This window comes from Glycine max, chromosome 18, assembly GCF_000004515.6.
Source record: "Glycine max cultivar Williams 82 chromosome 18, Glycine_max_v4.0, whole genome shotgun sequence".
Taxonomy (NCBI): domain Eukaryota; kingdom Viridiplantae; phylum Streptophyta; class Magnoliopsida; order Fabales; family Fabaceae; genus Glycine; species Glycine max.
The window spans coordinates 19194982-19216755 of record NC_038254.2 but is presented as its reverse complement, the minus strand read 5'-3'; the positions used below and the strand labels follow the sequence as shown (position 1 = coordinate 19216755).

General features: G+C 34.5%; 1 protein-coding gene across 12 annotated transcripts; it reads left to right on the top strand.

The window, feature by feature from the left end:
* The first annotated feature begins 407 nt into the window (after positions 1–407).
* Positions 408–9902, top strand: LOC100819797 (putative R1/2-type MYB transcription factor). Of its 12 annotated transcripts, none has more exons than XM_026126608.2 (6): positions 408–562; positions 863–932; positions 1596–1642; positions 1801–1894; positions 2550–3286; positions 8869–9902. In XM_026126608.2, exons 5-6 carry the CDS (start codon positions 2901–2903, stop codon positions 9371–9373), a joined length of 891 nt encoding a protein of 296 aa, XP_025982393.1. In that variant the 5' UTR covers positions 408–562; positions 863–932; positions 1596–1642; positions 1801–1894; positions 2550–2900; the 3' UTR covers positions 9374–9902. The 12 variants fall into 12 exon arrangements, with proteins under 12 accessions (XP_025982393.1, XP_014625726.1, XP_025982394.1 ...); NM_001253162.2 differs by lacking the exon at positions 1596–1642 and having other exon boundaries at positions 491–562; positions 2698–2761; positions 2845–3286; positions 8869–9640; XM_041011651.1 differs by lacking the exon at positions 408–562 and having other exon boundaries at positions 662–932; positions 1241–1642; positions 2550–2761; positions 2845–3286.
* The last annotated feature ends 11872 nt before the right edge of the window (positions 9903–21774 follow it).

The window sequence follows — 21774 nt, the reverse complement described above, 5'->3', positions numbered from 1 at the left end:
CAACCCTAAATTATTATTATTATAGAATTCAATTTTTGTATAAAATTTTAAAATAAGTAAAAGTAAAATAATTATAAAATATAACTTGAAGGATTTGAACTATTCATGTAAATCATTATATATAGAAGTATTCGTATTTATAACCTATAATTTAAATTACAATGGGACCACTATAGTAGCAAGAGGTTTTTAAAGAACAAAAAAGAGAAAGTGAGAGAGTAAAAGAGAAAAGTAAAAAATAAAAAATATTGCTATTAAGTGTCCAGCGAACAGGTGGCCTATATTTTGAGATGGCAAATAGAGAAAGAAAAAAAAAAAAAAAGATGAAATACGTGTTTGTTACCGGCTTGTTTTTAAAATGTAAATATTTTTGCTAGCATGTAAATAGACATAATATTTGAATGTCCCATACCATGTGCAATCTCTCCGTCCTTTCTTTTTAGCCGGCAAAATTTGACTTGCATCTGATGTGGTATGTAATGATTGATTCACCACAAGGTGTTGTTGCAACTTGGCTGGAATGGTGTGTGATGTGGACTCTATCCAAAACCAGCCAAAAAAGGTAAGATCCTTTAATTAATTGTTATCCAATTTCATTTATGAATATAATACAATAATATAATAATATGTTAAAAAGATTACATTCACTCCTTCATGATTAGTTTTCTTAAACCGTCACACATTTATTAGTTTATCAGGAATGTATGTATTTACTGTTCTGATAAGATAAAAAAGAGAGAAATTTTTTGCATAGCTCCAAAAATAGGGATCAGATCATGAGAGAGAAGCATGTTACTGATCCAGTTCAGTACCTATATATAGAGCCATGCAGCTTTATTTGACTATTTTCTGCGTGCAACAGTCTCTGTGAGCTGAAGGTAGTGTGCAGCCAAAAAGATATTGAAGCAAACACTGCAGAAGGGGAGATAAAGGTAATGGAATTGCTTCATTTAAATTTTTCACAAACTCCCTAAATTCTTAACAATAATAGATTTAAATCTTTTTCTGCTGTTTATGCTCCTAGGTTTTGATTATTATCTTACCCCTAATCTTCTGCTACTTGATATCATTTTCTAATTTTCAATTTTTTTGGGATGCGAAAAATAATTTAAACCAAAAGGGGTTAAAAAAAATTCAATCTTTTTCTCTCTCTAACTTTCCTTTTGGTTTATTCCTCAGTCTTTTGTTTCTCTCTCTTCATGTTGTATTATCATCTGTCAGATATTAATGAGTCCTGCAGATTCCAGTGGCTTGCACTTGCAACTTGGGGTCTGGCTTTTTCAATATCAGCTGTACTATTTGTGGCAAAGCTGTTGTTGAGATGGGACCAATTGTGACCCATCTTGCATCTCTTCGTGGTATCTCAGGATAACCATCAATGTCATTTATGATTTCCTAGTCCTGCCCTTAATAAATTCTTACCTAGTTAGGGCTTTTTATCTTAAATCTATTTTTTTTTCTGCTTTCACCTTTTTCTTCTTTATGTCTAGATTCTCTTCATCTGCCTTTATTAGGGTAGTTATTAATTTCATTTTATTTTTTTAATTAGGCTGAAAATAATTCAAAAACCAAAATGAAATATTTTGAATTTACAGGATTTTTTTCACCCAAAATTTGAAGGAACTAACAAGGGACACATAAAGTAAGTCTTTCACAGTCAGAAATAGGTTTTTAACTTTTTACTTGACTGTCAATTGAATCAGTTAAATGGTTTGAAAGACAAATTTATGTTTGTTAGTTAGAGTGTCAGAAGCCTGGGAGTGCTTGCTGGTTGTAACTTTGGCTTTACATGTTTTTCAGGAAACTACTTACTAATTGCTCTCAAAAATTAAAAAAAAAAAACGTAGCAATACATCAACTGAAGGGTGTCTACAGTTGATTTTACTATTATGAGGTATGTTAAACTGGGTTTCTAACTAGGGTGTTTGATCTAACTATTGAGATTGGACATGTTTTGCAATCTCTTGTATGGTTATCACTATAATATTTTTATTACATTTTTATCTTTCTGAAATTTCAATCTTAGAAGTCTTCGTGATGCAGGCTGGGCTTTGAGGCCTTGTTTATTTCTGTTAGTCTTTAGGGTTGAAGGCTTTGAACTTTGAGTGATATAGCAAGAATATAAAACAAAGTATGAGGGTGGTGAATGTGTTCAGTGAAAGTGAGATTTACTGCAGTTATAGGTTTTAGTTGTGGTGGTGGTGGAAAGACATATTTTTGTGGTCCTATGCTGTTAAAACTGTTCTTATCAGCAGAGCTATGGATAATTTGGAATTCTTATTTTAAAGTATGGAATATAGCAATTTGAATGCTCTTGTTGTGCATTATAGTCTTCTCGGTTTTTCTACTTTGTTTGTTTATGAAATGTCTCTTTCGTATATTAGAAATCCAGAGCCCTAATTGCCATCTCATTGACTGACTTCACAGTTCACATCAATGTCCCGTTTTTCACTTCTCTTAAAATGCCAAGCATTGCATCTTTGAATTAATGATTGTCAGATATTTCTCATGTCCTAACTGTACTTTGTTGCCTTTTCGTTCATCAATAGGTAGACAATTCACAAGAGTCCAGCTTTTTTAATTCTGAAGCAAAATCACCATTGAAATTTTACATACCTCAGTGTGTTTTGGGATTTAATTGGTATTGAACTCTGTTCTTCTTCCTGGCAATTTCTGTCTCTGTTGGCTCTACTTCAGGACTGGACCATAGTCCAACATATCTGCTCCAATAGTTTAGTATATCATCAAAGTTAATATTAAGGTACTCATCATAGAAGTAATCTAGATCCATAATTTCCATGAAACAAACCAGAGTTTGACCTAGATTGTTGAACTGTTTTATAGAAACCTTTCCTCTCCATCCTGTAACAAACCTACATAGTTGATTCAAATAAGACTAGATGACTGTGGATGAAGTTGGTAGTAGCTCCCAGTGGAGCAAAGAACAGGATAAAGCATTTGAAAATGCCTTGGCAATTCACCCTGAGGATGCTTCAGACCGGTGGGAGAAGATTGCAGCTGATGTACCAGGGAAAACCTTGGAAGAGATTAAACACCACTATGAGCTCTTGGTTGAAGATGTTAGCCAGATCGAATCTGGTTATGTGCCTTTACCATCTTATAATTCTTCTCCAGAGGGCTCAACAAGCCATGCTAGTGAAGAAGGAGCTGGCAAGAAGGGAGGCCACTCTTGGAATAGTAATAACGAATCTAATCATGGAACTAAGGCTTCAAGATCAGATCAGGAACGACGAAAGGGTATTGCATGGACAGAGGATGAACACAGGTTAGTTTATCTTTGCTTCAATATTTAGAAAACCTATATATTCTAGTATATGTCATTGTGAACATCACAAGGCAGGTTACATTTTAGGTAGTTGGAAATTGTATCTGATTGTAAACTCATAGGTCCTTATGTGCCTTAACTGATTATTTCTTCTGATCTAAATTTAATTTCCATTCAGTCTTAATTCTCTTGACAGTTGTTAGTACAAACTATTTTACAACAATATTTTACTAAACCATACTTATCCTTCTCAAATGACTTAAATCATCTGTTTGGGTTACATCAGTGGGTTGTTTATAACAGTATTTTAGTTCTGATCCTTCTAGAAATATCAGCTTCAATGTGGAAGAGGCAATTCTGCCAGGAAGCTTACTAGTTGTCATGCTTTGTGATTTCCAAAAGTTAAATGCTCTCGTAGTTTCTTATCTAAATGAATCTTGTGGTCCTATCAATAGGTGATTAACTTAGGGTATCTGAGGGTATAGGATCTTAAAACCTGTGTTGTTAATGGCGTGGCAGATTTTTTAACCGCCAAAGAAAATTGGTAAAGGGAGGCCGTCTGCCGTCCTTCTGCCATTGATAACACTGCTTAAAACTGAGATTGTTAAAATATAATTTGGTCCTTAGATGTGGCCACTTGTGTTCCTTTGGTGTTTAAAAGTTTTGTTTTTACAAATTAGGCCTTTGATGGATGAAATTTTTTAGAATTATATAACTTAGAAGGGTAACCTTTCTAGCAAGTTGAAACTTTAAAGAACCAATTTGTATAGGTGGTCACTTTCAAGAAAAAGAAAAAAGACAGCACAAGCTTCCACTTTCAAGGGCCAAATTGGTTATTAACTCCATATTATTTGTTTTGTCAACCTCGAATGTGAATTGTATCTTCTTGCATCCAGAGATGTTCATGAGCAGTATTCAGATTAGGTTTCTGCTTAGGGGAACGGTAAGATAAACTCAGTTTTGCTATGGCTTGGTGTATATACTAAGTAGAAATTTTACTTATTTATTATTGTATTAATGCTGCATTGGAGCAATTATTGTATTTGAATCTCATTTTCAAGTGACGCGTGTGATTATAGTTTTGGGAATTGTACCTGAAAGAATACACTCTGAATAAATGTTTAGATGGCCAGTTAATGGTTAAATAATTTTTGTGAAGCTGTGGACTTCTTTGAAATGGAAATATTTAAGTATAATGCAGTATTGCTAATACGGTCTCTTACCCGAGCCAAAAAATTACAAAAGGTGACTGTGACTTCTCTTTGGGAAGGTCATTCTGCAGAAAATAATATTTTTTTTCCTACATTTGTTTATAATTTAGTTATGTCTGAAGTCTGATGTTGTCCAATCTTGTCTGATGTGGGAAGCACTCTGGATTAATTAGTGCAACATGCTGCTGCTATAATTTAGTGAATCAGCATGTTGGCCATTGGATGATTAAGCTATTCAATTATATAAGCAATCTTGTGGTGCTTATTCCAAAGTTATAATACTAGAATGTAGTTCATGGTAACAGCAATCTTAAGTTGTGGACTTATTAAAGATATTGTATATAATGGAACAGTATAATTTCTGATTTTGGGTCTACTTCGGGTCTCTGCATGTTAATTAGTTAACTTGATTTTCAAATTTATGTCTCTTGGTGATAGAAGCAGTGGGTTTCCTCTTTTGTTTTCTTCTTTTCTATCCCTTGTATCCCTTTACTTTTTGATATAATGGACGCAGCTTGTGTTTGGAACTTGTGTTGTGATTTTTTTTTCCTTTAATCATATTTATGTTCTGTGACAGTTTGATTTTTATAGTCAAAAGTCATAGAACTTATGAATATGACACAAGTATGATAAGACCTGGGTATGAGAGTATGAAAATTCTTGAAAGTTCTAGCTACAAACAACTTAGATATGTTAAAATGATTTTTTTTTTTTTAAAAAAAAAAACTTACATGAATGTATAATATTTGTAAAGAGAAATTATTCATTTCTCTTTAATGCATAGTAATGCCAATGGATGATGGTTACCAAAAAAATATATTAGAGGTATTCCTTGGATAGGTAACCAGGCAAATCATATGATGCTTATTGGTGGTATTATATATGGGTACAACACTGACAATTTGCCATTTTTGGAGTATCTAGGTTTCATAGTATAGAATAGAACCATGAATTCATTGAGCCATAGCAAACAGATTTTGCATCATTTTCCTGAATTAGTGCTATGCACTTGAAATTAGGTGTGGTGTTTGGACCTTATCCTACTCATTTCCTATTTCGGTAAAGGAAATATTTTTATCTCAAATCTCTATTCCCCAGTTTATGGTTCATGACTCGAAAAAAAAGTACTGTTAGTTAGATCTGTTGAGTTACCATTTTTTTAGGGTACTATTCAGGGTTGTTATAGTATGGTTGGTGAATTAAAAAAAGTAACTAGTTTTGAACTACCATGATTCACTTATTTTAATTGGTTGGTGAATTATTTTAATATTAGTACTTTGAATTTTGAAATTTTTTGTCTTCACATTCAATAGTTATCTATGCTGGACCACCAATATATCTTACCATTCATAATCATATCCCAGCATTGAAAATTCCATATAACCTCTTCAACAACCCTAGATAAAATTTGTTCTGCAGTTGAGGTTGACAAGAAATTGTGCTTATGTTGGACCCTAAGGATTAAGTTCTGGTTCTGGACCTTCAGAACTGTAGACCTTAGTAATCTAAATAGTAATGTACTAGCCACGTTCGTATTTTATTCCATCTAATTTGTCTTCATTAAACTCTGGATTAATTACAATTATGGTCTACCTGTGTTTGGTAGTGAAACAGTATCATATTATTGATTGTTTGGTTCTCTTAACCTTCAGTTTTTCACCTCTAAGGCCCTAGTAATGTTTTGAATTTCTATAGAAATCTGGCAAAAAAAGAGAATTTCCTTTTACCTCAAAAATTGTATCTTTCTATGTTCCCAGGGTGCATTTTTGAACCTCACAAGCATGAGTTGCATTTGCAAAAATGATGATAGACATTATATTGGTGGTTGTTAAAAACATCTAATGAGTTCAGTTGTTATCAATATCATTATCATTATTACATCAGAATTGGTTTGTTGACTAGATTTATATGTTACTTGTTAAGAAAAACCATGTGCCATTTTAGTATTCTACTATTCTATCATCTTGGCAACTTTAAATTTGATTTCACAAAAGTCTCCATCCTTTTGCTAGATCTGAGTATTTAAACTTATCAAACATTGGGCTGTTCAAACCAGGAAGTTTGGTAAGAACAGGTATACAAGGCGTGGGATTAGTTAGATCTAATGTATGTTAAATGCTGAAGAGTTGGACTTGTTTGGAAGCCAAGTTATTTATGTTATTATCACTTTTCTGCACTTTATATTTTGTTAATAAGGTTGCATTCTCTCTACAGAGCAAAGAAACCAGAGCTAGTCTTCTCCTCCCTTTAAACCTTGTATTGTCAATTTGTCATGATTTTTTCAGAGTTATAAGCATTCGTATGATTCTATTCCAATTAGAATGGCTCTTAAGAGTAGTCTCTTCCGACTTAGCCCTATTTTGCCCCCTTATTTTAAATCTATAAAGCTGGTAAAGTTCTTTGAGCATTATACATACAGTGCTTCATTATGTTCTATGGCTCCATACAAAATTCTTTTGGGAATTTTCTAAACCATCACAGATAAATTCCTGATGTAATGCTGGGAATTCTTTTCCAGTTTTTATTAGATTAAACTGATAAATTCTGATCCATTTTGAGAAATGCTAGGAACATACTCTTTCTACTTAATAGACACCTAAAACACCATTCCTTTTATCCCTTTTGGAATAATTGTGAATGTATGAATACATGATTTTGATGATGCTAAAGAATAATCAAACAAGGTTGCTTTTAAGATTACTTCAACAAACATTCAAAAGTTAAGCATTGCTTCAAGATTAATACAAGGTTGCTTCAACAAACAAGCATTACTACAAGATTAATTCAAGATTAAGCTTTTGCCTCAAAACAAGTGTTTCCAAGAGATAAAGGCTCTGGTAATCGATTACTGGGCAATGTAATCGATTACTAGAAGATAATTTTAAAAAATCAACTTTTAGAAAGGTTTTTAAATTTGAATTTAAAAGCTGTAATCGATTACCAGCAACGGAACTCTTGAAATTCAATTTGAAAAGTCATAACCCTTCAAAATATAACTATGTAATCGATTGCCAATGAAGAATTTCAGAAAAAACTTTTTGAAAATACACATCTCTTTAAACCATTTTGAAAAGGCACAAAGGACCTATATATATGTGTGTCTGACTTTGAAAAGCAAGAGAGAGAGATTCTAAGAGAACTTAATTGTCAAATGCTCTCTCAACACCTCTTGGGCAAACACTTGCAAATCTATTGAGAGTTCATCCAGGAACATCAAATTGTATTATCATCTCTAAAAGAGAGAAATTCCTCTAGGATCTTCAATTTGTATCATCCACTCTAAAAGAGAGAAATCCTTTTGTTCATCTCAAAAAGTCATTTGTAATCAAGAGACTGGTTGTCTCTTGGATTGTGAGAATTGTAATCAAGAGATGGGTTGTCTCTTGGAGAAACTTGAACACAAGGGTGAGGATCCCAAGGTGTGCTCAAAGTCTGTAAAGGATTTACAGAGATAGTGGAAAATCTCAAGTGGCCAAGCCAATGTCTATCTGCCAAGAGTACACTAATCCTTGCATATGAAAAGAAATTGTTTCCACATTCCAACTTATTGGTCACCAAGACACAAGTATATGGGGAATAAATGGCCAAGCCAATGTCTATCTGCCAAGAACTATGTTTTTTTTTTTTTTTAGCTTGGCACTCTGGGGAAATCAGTGACTGGCTGACGTCAATGTTCTTTTTTCCAGTAAATAATAAGGACCCTGTTCTTTAAGCCATTTGTATTACTAGTATTTGTAAGTGGTAGACAGCAATTACGATTCCTTAGTATAGGTGGACATACTTTTGTAATATAGAGTTGGTGCTTATTAGTTTTGGATCTTATGTGTTTCTTAGAACCAAATTAACTTTGCATAAAGTCTAATGTTTTGCACTTAGTTCCAGATATTGTCAATCCATGCTTAGAAATTTCCAATTTATAGCCATTGATTGATAGTACCTATGAAATCTTTATGGCTTTAAGTGTGATGTTTAGCCAATAGCCATGCTAATATGATGGTCAGTAATATTAATAATAGAGATTACTAATGCCTGTTTGTCATATTAACCATAGAGCTACTAAAGAATAAAATGCAGCTTAAGGTACCACTACCTGTCATACCTGTCATAGCAAAGTAATAGAGGATTAGGGAATAATGCTATTATGAATTTTTGTCTACAAGATACATTAAAGACTTTGATCATTCTAGAGGTTTTCTTCTGTTGGAAGTTAAAACTGAGGATCTGTAGTTGCATGAGGATTTTACAGTTTATGCCTACTGATGTTCATTTCATTGGTACTCTCTCTCCTGTTATCTTGACAAGCTTTGATATGCTAAACTTTCTTTTATCCAATTATTTTGTTTTTAAAACGCTTTCAAATTGCTTTAACAGGTTATTCCTCCTTGGCTTGGAAAAGTATGGGAAAGGTGACTGGCGAAGTATATCAAGGAACTTTGTGGTGACAAGAACGCCTACACAAGTAGCAAGCCATGCCCAAAAATACTTCATTCGTCTGAACTCGATGAATAAAGACAGAAGGCGATCCAGCATACACGATATCACCAGTGTCAACAATGGAGATGTTTCAGCACCTCAAGGACCAATTACTGGTCAAACAAACGGTTCTGCGGATAATTCTGCTGGAAAATCAACCAAACCAGCCCCGCCAGCCCCAACTGCTGCCTTGGGTGTAGGAATATATGCTGGTCCTACCATTGGACAACCTATAGGAGGACCCCTCGTATCTGCAGTTGGCACCCCAGTGATGAACCTTCCTCCCCCAGCACACATGGCATATGGTCTCGGAGCACCGGTTCCTGGGGCAGTTGTTCCTGGAGCACCAATGAACTTAGGTCCTGTGCCATACCCTATGCCACATACATCTGCTCGTAGATGAAGTTATGTTCAGAGGCCTAATGTACAAAAAGAAAACAGCAGATTAGAAGGCTTATGAATTTAATGTAATTCTTTACCTATTCCTATAGCTGCTTATGTGCAACAGTTTTATGCTCCATCAATTATTTCAAATAAGGGATACTAAGAAGCATTAGAATGTATCTACATTGGCTGCCATGGATGGAATATCTGACAGCCTTGACATACCACAGCGTGAAAGTAATGTTGTCGTTAGTCATATAAAGTGGCCCATTCTGTAGATGAAGGTTCTGTGGCAGGCTTATGAATTTAATGTAATTCTTTACCTATTCCTATAGTTGCTTATGTGCAAGAGTTTTATGCTCCATCAATTTCAAATAAGGGATACTAAGAAGCATTAGAATGTATCTGCATCGGCTTCCATGGATGGAATATCTGACAGCCTTGACATACCACAGCGTGAAAGTAATGTTGTAGTTAGTCATATAAAGTGGCCCATTCTGTAGAGGAAAGTTCTGTGGCTTTGGTATGTTATTGTTGTATTTTGATCACTTGGTTTCTGATTTTCCGTAGGGTCTTCTAAATTTCCCATCTAGCTTCCCTTATTATCAGATTAGTTGCTATGATTGATTGACATGATATATTATAGCAGATATTTGTCCATTCTGGCAACATTCCCATCAAAATGTTTCAACTAAGAAATAGAAAATTCTTACATTAATATTGGGGATACTCGTGGGGGGGGGGGGGGTTTAATAGTCTCTGCAAAGGTATAAGACCACTTCTCTTGCGTTTATTTATAGGTTTTGATTGAGGTCCTGTTGATAATTTTTCCTAGGAGAAAGAAAATAAGAATGTAAAGTGGATTGATTTTCTCTTGTAAACTATAATCCATTTATGCACTCCATAAAGTTGAAGTGCGTAAATTAATTTTAGCTTAGGAGAGAAACTTAATTTAGTTTATTTTTTTTAATTTTTTTTCATATAAATGTTTACGGAGAAGTATATCCAAATATATATAAAAACACGATATGTGACACCCTCTACTCCGACATATATATAAATAAATAAAATATATTGGTAAACAAAAATCAAATGGGTAAAAGGTTCACATTCATTTCAATTACCAAATAAACTCATTAAAAATATATTCGACTCAAAATAAGGCCGTCAAATTTATAAAAATATTTTGTTAAATCAGTGAGGTGAAATAAAATAGACTAACATCATAAAATTAACATAAAAACTTATATTCCAATGTCACATCTTATCATAGCGTTGTGTCCTGACGTCCTTCAGCACAATATTCCTTAAAGCAATTCACCTAGTCATCTGCTCCCCCGAACACAAAGTTCAAGATCATCACAGGATCCAAACACAAACAGCAAACTGGGAGTGAGTTATCACATTCCTAACTAATAGAGAAACAAGACAACTAGATATACATATCATATAAACCAAATAAAACTTACTTACATGTAATTCACGTCATTCCACCACTTTGTCATTCGAAGTTCACTTTTCATCCATCAATCACACTTTTCAATCATCAATCACATTACACAAGAATCACACGCTCTGATCAAGACATAATAACACCTCAATTTCATAATAAACAATTAGCAAGCGCATGAGACAATTATACTAAGACTCAAGCCTACATGCAATGTGGTACCATGTCAGTGAAAAACCACCCTGGGGTGCTTAGGAGTACATAACAAGACACACCACACAATGGGTTTGTCAGGTCACTCTCACTAAGTAAAATCATAGGGAGACCAGTCAGGGTCACGATGTTTTGCGAGAATGCTCCAACCATATGGGATCAGCATAGGCTTAAAGGAGCACTCAAACCCGATGACCCCAAGGCCTACACTCCGAAGAGTCCGTCAGGGCCTCTCCCTCCTGATTCAGGTCCAACCCCTAAAATCATTTTAGCACATAGACACTGCTAGTGAATTATACAATACCCACGACCTCACACTCGTGTCTTAAACACGTACAACATATTGCGCTACAATTTAACACTGGTTCTTAAATAGGAACCTACACTTTCTCTTTAACACTGGTTCCTAAATAGGAAACCTACATTTTCTCTTTAACACTGCGCATTTACACTTTTCTCAAGATAACACTGGTCGGGTTATTGTAAAATTCACAGCTTACAACACAAATAATGTCACATCAAGAATTAATCACACATTTATTCACAACCAAAACTCATTCACAATTTCACATCTCATAATGTCACAATCCACCATCACATGTTTTCACGTATCTCACAATTCAACACCTGTTCTACTTTACACTTTTACTCAATCTCAATAACAATATTATAATCTCAAGGCAACATATTATTCCACAATTCATCACATATTTCATTTATAAGCATTGCTCATGAATTATACAATACCACGACCTCACACTCATGTTTCAAACATGTTTAACACAATTGCGCTACAATTTAACACTGGTTCCTAACTAGGAACCTACACTTTCTCTTTAACACTGCGCATAAACACTAGTCGGGTTATTGTATAATTCATAGCTCACGATATAATTAATGTAACATCAAGTGTTAAACACATTCACTTATTTACAATCGAATATCATGTCCACACTTTAACATCTCATAACATCACATCAACCATCTCATAACATTCCTAATGATATTCATAAACATGTTCATCAAATTTAACCATAATATTCTCAAACTCCAACACTTAATAATTTTTGGAATCATACTATAACACTCTACAATATTATTTACATAAATTATTAATATAAATAACAACCTCTATATATATATAAGCTAGCATACATCATATTGAATCACAAATTACAAAGTAAGCTTTCAATGCACAAATTCTAAATAATTATATGAACACTTTGGTCAATTTCAATTATGATATTAACTTTTTAAATTATATATAAAAACCTAAACAACAAGAAAAAGAGAAAATACAAAATCAATATCTCTCTCTAAATTTCTCCTTTATTTCAACAATTCATATTAATTAGAAAAAGTACTCGATTTATAGGGTTCACGCTCAACACAATAGCATATCAATTCCACAATAATTGGTCTGTCAAAAATATATAATTCAATGTGATAATTATAAGGATAAAATGAAAATTGCAAAAACACCCCAAAACTCATTCCAATTGATATCTCTAAGGATCCCTACACATATTCTCACTAATTTTCAATTATGAATAACTCATCCCTTACCTCTAAGCGGACTCACGTGTCTTCAGCCAGCGATAGCAGCATCTCTAGCGGTTCTCTGAGATTCCTCCAATTTTTTTCCTCTAGCTGCTCTAATAGAATTCCTAAACGTCAAAGAGACAGAGAAGGGATTGAAGCCTCCACTTGTACTGTCACCATGCGATTTATTTTTCTCCCTCCAAAAATATTATCTTGCAAATCCCAACGGTGAAAGCGTGAGAAATTGAATTTTGAACAACATATCCAAATTTCATAAAAATCCAACGGTTAACGAAACCGGGATCGTAGTTTTACCGAGACAGCTCTGGGTTTCTGCGGGAAAGGAAAATGCTACAATGCGAGGGGTATTTCTCTTAGCTCAGACATAATATCGAAATTCCCAATGGTGAGAATGCTCTTAATTGGGTTGTGAACGTGGTGCCCAAATTTCACGACGATCCAACGGTGAACGAGTCCGAGATCATCGTTTTTCTGAGACAGGTTAGGTGGCCTGCGGGAAAAAGAGAGGATTTTGGGAGAAGAGAGAAGAAACAACATTGTGAGGCAGATGAGGTTGAAGAGTCAGGTCTAAAAACTGACCTAGCATGTTGTTATTTATAGCTAGGGGCATTTACGACCTATTGTTTACTTTATTTATTATTTTATAAAAACAAATTTTATTTTATTCTCTATCAAACAAATAAATAAAATACCCTTTTTATTTTCTCTCAAATCATTATTTTAATTAATAATTATATCTCCTTATTTATTTATTTATAAAATCTCATCATTTATTTTAAACTCTATTTATTTATAAATAACAATCCTTTTTAATCTAGTTTACGAAAATTGGGATGTTACAATTAAGAGGAGAACAGTGAACATAATGCTCTTAGTTAAAATTTAATTTTGATATAATGATTATTCTTGTTAGATGATTTAAAATTCTCACTTGACATACTTATTTTATATATAAAAGAATTAACAAATAATATTAGAGGAAAGAAAAGGAGTTAATTAAGCACCTTCACCCAAAGTTATTTGGCAAACAAACAGAACTAGTAGCCTTGCTAGTTGCCATCACCCTCTAGAATTTCAATGCTTTTGCAATCATGTGGCAATACTTTAGGAAATGTTCAATTCAGGAGATGGAGATTCCATTCAAGAAGGTTCCTAATCTAGAATTGAATCACGATGACGATTCCCGATGGTGGAGCACGACGGCGTCACAGGGGCCCTAAGGTGGTATTAGGATGCCTGCATATACTTCGATGCTCAAGTCAGTAATGGATCAGGGTGGAGTGAGAAAATGAAGTGAGTTAGTTATCATACTAGTGTTGGCGGATTTTATACCGTGTTTATGGCAGGAAATCAGTTATCTAGGTGTCATTTCATGAGGTGCACATCTTTAATTAAGGTGTCACACTGTGATGTAAATCTCCCCTTGTAGTTATCGGGAAGATTATCACTTTAGTTTGAGCGCCAACATTCTCGGTGTGAGCTCATAAGGAATACCAAGAACTCGGTTCTAGGTGGCTCAAATTAAGATAGTGTCTCGATTTGTTTGTCATCAAATTACATCCAAAACAATTTTCCTCAAGTCGGGTGCTTCTCTGTTGAAGCTGTCGACTACCTCAATGACCTGGGTTATGCAAATACTTACCCGAACAGTGTCAGATTTACCCTCCAGAACAGTTTTCCCCAAGTCCATTGCTTCTTTATAGAAGCTATCAACTTACAAGATCTGACTTCCTTCTAAAAGCTATTGAAGAATGTATTGCTTTCGCAAAATGCCACACAACTGAAGTCTTTATCATAAAGTGAAGTCTCTTAATCTTCAACTGCCTAACGATTATTGTGGGCTCGAAGTGATTTTAAATCATTTGAAATTCAAATAACCGCACTTCCATTCTTATTCACTCCTGTGCCACAGTGGTTTCATGCTCTATCATCCTTATTTGCCCACGTGTAATGACGGTTTCACACGCTACAAGGTTATTTATACACTTTGTCACCTTTCCCCCCCTTTTTTCCAACGGTTTATCTTCCATTTGCATTCTTCTTCACCATCCACCTATTTCCTCTCCTTGATCGTTGTTTAGTTGTGCTAATAGATTAAAGCCTCTTCTTCCTTATCAGAGTTGTCAATCTTCAAACGTACATCTTTTCTCCTCTTTACCTCTTTGTCTTGATTTCCCTAGAGTTTTCCCCTTTTTTGTTGTGATGGTTTGTGTTATACCTACCGTTGATAGGAAGCAAAGGGGTGGCAATTCCCAATCTTCCATCGCTAGTGGCTCTCGACACTCTAGGATGCCACCCTTTGCTACGTTAGGGTTCCTCCCCCTATGGGTAGTAGCATTTCCCATCAGAGGTGGTCCCGCCCTTTTGAGGCTAATCATTGTTTTAGCCTAGAAGTAGTCTTGTCTTGTCCTTAAGGCAATTTTAGGAAAGAGGAGGAAGAAACCAAGTAAGTCTGGATATATGGGTTGTTCTCCACTTGTCGATGTCCCAAAGTCGTGGGAAAGAGAGGACCTCGAGAAGTTGTTCAAATTTTGTAGGGACCGTCTTATAGAGATTGTGATAGACTCTAATCCAAATGAAATTTTGGAAGTGGCACGAAGCGCAATGGATTTTCCTCAATATATGGAATTTTCTTCTTCTAAAGATTGCCCCATGGGCATGAAGAAAAGAAGTTGTCACACACTTTCCAAGGATGAATTTCTGAAACTTCCAACCAAGCGGCCACAATTTGTGAATGTATGTATACATGATTTTGATGATGCCAAAGAAGAATCAAACAAGGCTGCTTCAAATGATAAGCATTTGCTTCAAGAATAATTCAAGATTGCTTCAACAAACAAAGCCTTGTTTCAAGATTCACTAAAGACCAAGCCTTGCCTTAAAACAAAGTGCTTTCAAGACATGCAAGGCTCTGGTAATCGATTACCAGGAAGTGTAATCGATTACCAGAAGACAAGGTTGAGAAATAGCTGTTGAAAAAGGTTTTGAATTTGTATTTTCAACATGTAATCGATTACCATATGTCTGTAATCGATTACCAGCAACGAAACTTTGGAAATTCAAATTCAAAAGTCATAACCCTTCAAATTATAACTGTGTGATCGATTACACAAACATTGTAATCGATTACCAGTGGAAAGTTTTCAGAAAATTTGCCAACAGTCACATCTTTTCATTAGATTTATGAATGACCATCAAAGGCCTATAAATAGGTGACTTGGGCACGAATTTTAAAGAGAGAGTTTTTTTGGTCCAAAATGTCTTATCCTCTCAAAAGACAATGAGAGAGATTCCAAAAGAACTTCATTGTCAAATGCTCTCTCAAAAGAAATCCTTGGTCAAACACTTGCAAAATCTATAAGGATTCTTACATGATCTTCATTGTAATATTCTTCTCTTGAAGAGAGAATTCTTCTTCCATTCTTCTTATTCAATGAGATTGGCTAAGAGACTGTGAGTCTCTTGTTGTAAAGCATCTGAACACAAGGGATGGGTTGTCCCTGTGTGGTTCAGACTTTGTAAAGGATTTTACAAAGATAGTGGAAATCTCAAGTGGGTTGCTTGAGTATTGGACGTAGGCACGGGAAGTGGCTGAACTAGTATAAAATTGTGTTTGCATTCTCTTTTCCCTTATCTTATTTATTTTGTTGCAATCAATTGTGTCTTGCATGTTTAAAGAACATTGTTAAATTGATTGTTGTTGCTTCTTCTGCATTCTAAGTCTATCCCTCTTAAGATTATTGAGGCCACAAGGTCCAACACAATTGGTGTTGGCACTAGTCGAGAAGTTGTTGAGTTTTCATTCCTATAAAGTGAATTCAACTTCTGACAGTGAATGTTCTTCTTCTTATAGGGAAATCGGTTCAATCATGAGTGAAGAGGCAAGTGAACCGACTTCTAACTCAATAGTTCCCAACATTCCAACTGGAATGGATTGGATCGGTGAGAGTGTTTAAGGAGGATAGTTTGTGGTCCCCGACATGTAAATCAATTAAGAACCACTTGTATTTCCCAAGATGGGCAAGACAACATTTGGATCCTAACACTCCTTAACCCAAATGACCGAATTTTCTTGCAAGGGCCTAAAGATAAGGATGTAGATCAACTTGTAGATGAAGACATGTCAGAATTCCACTATGATGACTCGTCAAAAGAATCTTGTAGCTTTTTGGATAGTAAGGACGATGTTCCTAATAACAACAATTCTTCTAGAAAGAGAATCTCCCAACGTCTGCCTTGGTTCCAATATCGGGATTTCCTTCCCATGTATCATACCTTTTTAAAAGATCTCGATATGAATTTGCCCTTCATGGATTTCCAACTCAAAGTCCTTAACTTCTATCAAAATTTCCCTTCTCAACTACACCCAAATGGTTGGGCCTTAGATCTAGCTTTCGAAAAGCTCTGTAGTTTGGTCAACATGTCACCTTCTATTTCTCTATTTAGCCACATCTTCATTCCTTATTGAAATAAGCAAGAGGATAAGGTTACTGGGAAGAAATTGAACGACATATCCATGGCTCTTTCATTCGAAGCTTATGATAAATGCAAGCTTTTAGAGGCTTATGAGATTTCTTAGAAAGATTTTAAGGATGAATACTTTTGAATTTGTCCTTGGAAAAAATCTTGGGCACTTTTTTTTGAGGTGGTAGAAAAAAGGCAGGACAGAAAGGACTTTTGCCTCCAAATTTCTTTTATACTAGACCCAGGATCATAATGATGACCTTGTGAAGGATTACAAAACTCTAGAAGAATCTCTAGGTGAGAAAGAGATGGCCTATAAGACTTTTGTCTTCGAGTTTGACAAGAGTGGCATTCCTACTTCCTCCCAAGTAGCTTGATACTTAATAGTTCCTTGAAGGATTCTTCGACTAATATGGTTAAGGATTTCTTCTATTTATATGTCCCCCAATGATCTTTGCTTTCCTACAATGTAACATGGTGTCTTATGTTCTTGTCTTTCTTTTTGCAGAAGAATTTATGGACATGAGGACTTGATTTGCTATTTTGAAGAAAGGGAAAGTTGCCGAAGGAAAGATCTACCAAGGCAAAAACTGATAAAAAAAGGAAGTGAGATAAAAAAAAATTGGTTAGCCCTAAGCTTCCTTCTTTTAAGAAGGCTCTAATACCGAAGAAGACTGAGAGGGCTACTGAAAACAATGTAAAGAAGGTCCCGAGTTGAAATTCCTCCTCCCCCATGAAAGTTGATGGAGTGAATGCCAAGAGGGATCGAGTTGAGACTCCTCTTCTTGAAAACGTTGGCAGTGTGAGGTTTCCAGGTGGCAGCATGGGTAACCTAGCCTAATTCGACATCCTTACTAGATCCAAACTAGTTCTTCCTATATGGGAAAGTCTGACAATGCTTTCACCAATCTTAAAGCTACTCTGGAAGCGGACGATTGGGAAGTTATCAACAAAGATTCTCACTTTCTGAAGACTTTTGATTAAATGATCAGTTCTAATAGTTGGAGTTCTGTCTACCTCTAGTTGTTTCTTGAAGTATTTCCTAAGCTTACTGCCTATATGGAGATTTGGAAAGGACTTGGTGATCAAGAACTTTTTAAGGTTTTGAAGGAGAGGTTGGATGCTTAGGCAATTGCTAAGAAGGATCTCGAGGCCCTCAAAATCGAAAAGTTCAAGTGGCTTTGTTGGATCAGGCTGAGAATCTAGAAGAGGAGTTGAATAGATTCTTTCAAAATCTTTACCAATTCGTTCTTAACAACGATTAAAAACACCCCTTTAAATCAATCAAAGTTTCTGCAAAAGATCTTTAGAAAACAAAAACTATAATGATGGCCCTTAAGATCAATTCCACAACCAAGATGATTACAAAACTCAGAGTTTTAGAGGAAAATAGAATCACATAAGACTATAATAATTCCATTATATAGAGAACACAAGGACAAACAATATGCACAGACAATTCTCTAATAGAAACCAAATCTTTCTCTTGAACCCTACAAGAAAAGATCTAGAATTAAAACCCTATCAATTCTATAACATCTCTGGTAACCTTAACCAAAGACTACAATCTAAAAGATAAAGAATTGAATACACTTGAAATATGTAGATATTTAATCTTCAATATTTCTTCACAAGTTGATCAATTCATGATTGTAAAATGAGTGATTCTTTGATCAACTCTAATCTTCAGACCAATTGCAGTGCTATTCTTTTAGAAGACTCTGTTGAAAAGTTTTTCTCAAAATTTGAATGAATCAAGAGTTTGTTAAAAAGAAAACACATAGGGGTATTTATAAATTTTGACAGTTAAAACAGATCTAATCGATTATAAAATCAGGTAATCAATTAATTCGTCAAAATCTCATTTTTTCGAATTTCCAAAAATTAGTAATCGATTATTTTGTTTCAGTCTGGGAAATTTTGTTCCTTCTGTGCTGGCTAGATAATCGATTATCATGTGTGGTAATCGATTATAGAATCATACAAAAAGCTTCTCTTTGTTTCTAGGGGTTGGGCAATCGATTATCAATTGGGGTAATCGATTATCCTAAGTTGTAGATCCTTTTTTTCTTTTGAAACTGGCTTGGGCATTTGATTACCAAATGAGGCAATTGATTAATTCGAGCTGCTAGCAAAATTTCAAGTAGAAGTAAGTTCTTAAGAAACTTAGACAATAAGAATACTTCATCCACTTCATGTTTGATCAATCGCTAAGCATGAAAGAAAAAAACTAAGACTGTATCACTCACATGCCTAGTCTAAAACATTCAATATCAATTGGAAGGTGCCTTGACCAAGATAAAACTCACTCAAGATAGTCTTCTTGAGGTGAACAACGAGAAGCTGAGTCTAGAAAAGAAGATCAAAGAATACGAGGATAAGATCAAAGAAGATGAAGAACTCTTTGGGAAAGCTATTGAGGAATCCTTCTAGAATTCCCTTGATCAGGTTAAGTTCCTCAACTGTGAAGTAATCTTAAGGTTGGGTCTTTCTAAAACTTGCATTCTATTGTAGAAGGAAAATTATGTGAATTCAATGATAATGGTAATTGTGTTGAAATTGAGCCCAAGACCGACAACGAGTCCTCAGACGCAGAAGATGAATGGACTCTGCAAGTTTAGATCAGCCCGAGAAAGATACTTACCCTTCTCTACACAAACATATCAAGGAAAATGTTGCCGAGAAGGAACAACCCATGAACGAAGATGTTTCTCAAGAAGCCAAGGCAACAAACTCAAGAAACGTTGTACTCATTGAACGGTTAGAGGAAGTGACATTTCATTGAAAGGATGGAATGTCAGTTAACTTTGTATTGGTTTTTTGAAAAATTTATTTTCTAAGGTTTAATCATCAAATTGTCAATTTTTATCTCTATTGGACAATGCATCATTATTTTCTAAGGTTTATAACTCTATTTTTAAAAGGTATATTTTGTTTTGAAACCAATTCACCCCTCTCTTGGTTTATTGAGTTCCATCATCTTTTTTAAGTGAGCGCATCTCGCTAAGCGAAATTCAACTTTTGGCACTGAGGGTGACATTATGTGTTGAGCGTAATTTCTCTGTTGGTTGCCATTGCGCTTAGTGCGCTAATCTCATTGACCAAATTATCTCCACGGGTTGGAATTGCGCTTGTCTCGCTAAACGAGATGTCGAAAAGTGTGATTTTGCTAATCCCAACGGTCAAAGCGTACACACGTGGGTTACAAACCTTCAGTCAAAATTTGAAAGTGATCCAACAGTAAACGAGTTCGGGATTGTGGCTTTACCGAAACAGGTTTTGGGTCAAACTTGAATTCTCACATTTCCAACACAGGTCAATCAAACTCCATATAACCTAACATCCACACCAAGCAATCACACACAGATAATTCACACAACAAATCAACTAATCCAAATTAATCAAATAATCAAATAATACAAGAAATACATTAAACCTCTATTTTTCAGTTATCAAAATTTTAGAGCGTTATAGGTTCACTCAACCTAAGCTACATCCAATTCTCTTTTACTAACTAGTAAAGGGTTCCACTAATCAAATTGATTACAACAAGTATTATTTCCTTCCACTCTTGGCTTACAAGTATTATCTAGGCCTTTACTAGCACAACCCTTAGACTCCCTCTAAATATAAGATACCCAAGTATTATTTTATCACTAAGTCACTCTTGGTTTTCTCAAGCAATTGTTTGAAAATAAAATTAAAGATTCCAACACTTACAACATGTGCTTACAATGAAAATATTAATCTCAGAATTGGACCTCGCTAGACAAAGAATAAACTTTCTAAGCACAATGTTTCTCTTGAAATAATATCCTTTTCTCTTGAAATAATATCCTTTTCTCTTTCAGTTCTCAACTTGATCACTTTTCTCTTGTTTTATGTCACGCTTGGGGATTAGAATGAACATGTGTAGGGATCCCTAGAGGATCAATTTTTGGGTTATTTTGAGTTGTTTTATGAAATTCAATTATGTTCTTATGCTTTTAATCGCGGATTAATTGTGTTTTACGGACCAATTGGTGTCCCAATGCGAAATTGTTGTGTTCTTGTGTTGAGTGAGAATCCTAAAAATTGGGCCTTTTTCTAATTTTTCCTAGATGCTCATAACATTCTCTCCTTTTTGCCAATGATAAATTCTGCCAAAATGTATTTTACTGCTAAAATAAATTTGAAAATTTTGTGATTAATTTCCGTGATGATATTACAGTACACAAACCCAAGCTGTTGTGAATTAGAATGCACGATTTCTCTAGTTTATTTTGAATTATAGATATAGATTCCATTCTCTATTGGTTGAACTTCTCATTATTGAATTTCATGGCTTATGTTTAGGATCTTACGTGCATATGTTTTTCCATATAAAAAAAAATATATGTATATAAATTTCTGATTTGTTATATATGTATAATATATATATATATATATATATATATAATATTACATGTATTTGGATGGTGACATGTTATATATATTTATATGTGTAAATATATTTAAAAGCTTTAAATTTAGATATATTTTATTGTTATAATACATGTTTATCTATTTGTTAAGTATATTTTGTAGTTAGTTAATTTGTAGATGTTAAATCGTGGACATGAAATATGGTTGTGAATAAATATGTGGTTAATACTTAATATGATATTACTTGTGTTATGAGTTAATTATACAATAACTCAACTGGTGTTCACCTTGAGGAAAATGTTTATGTGCGAGGTGTTAAAAGGAAA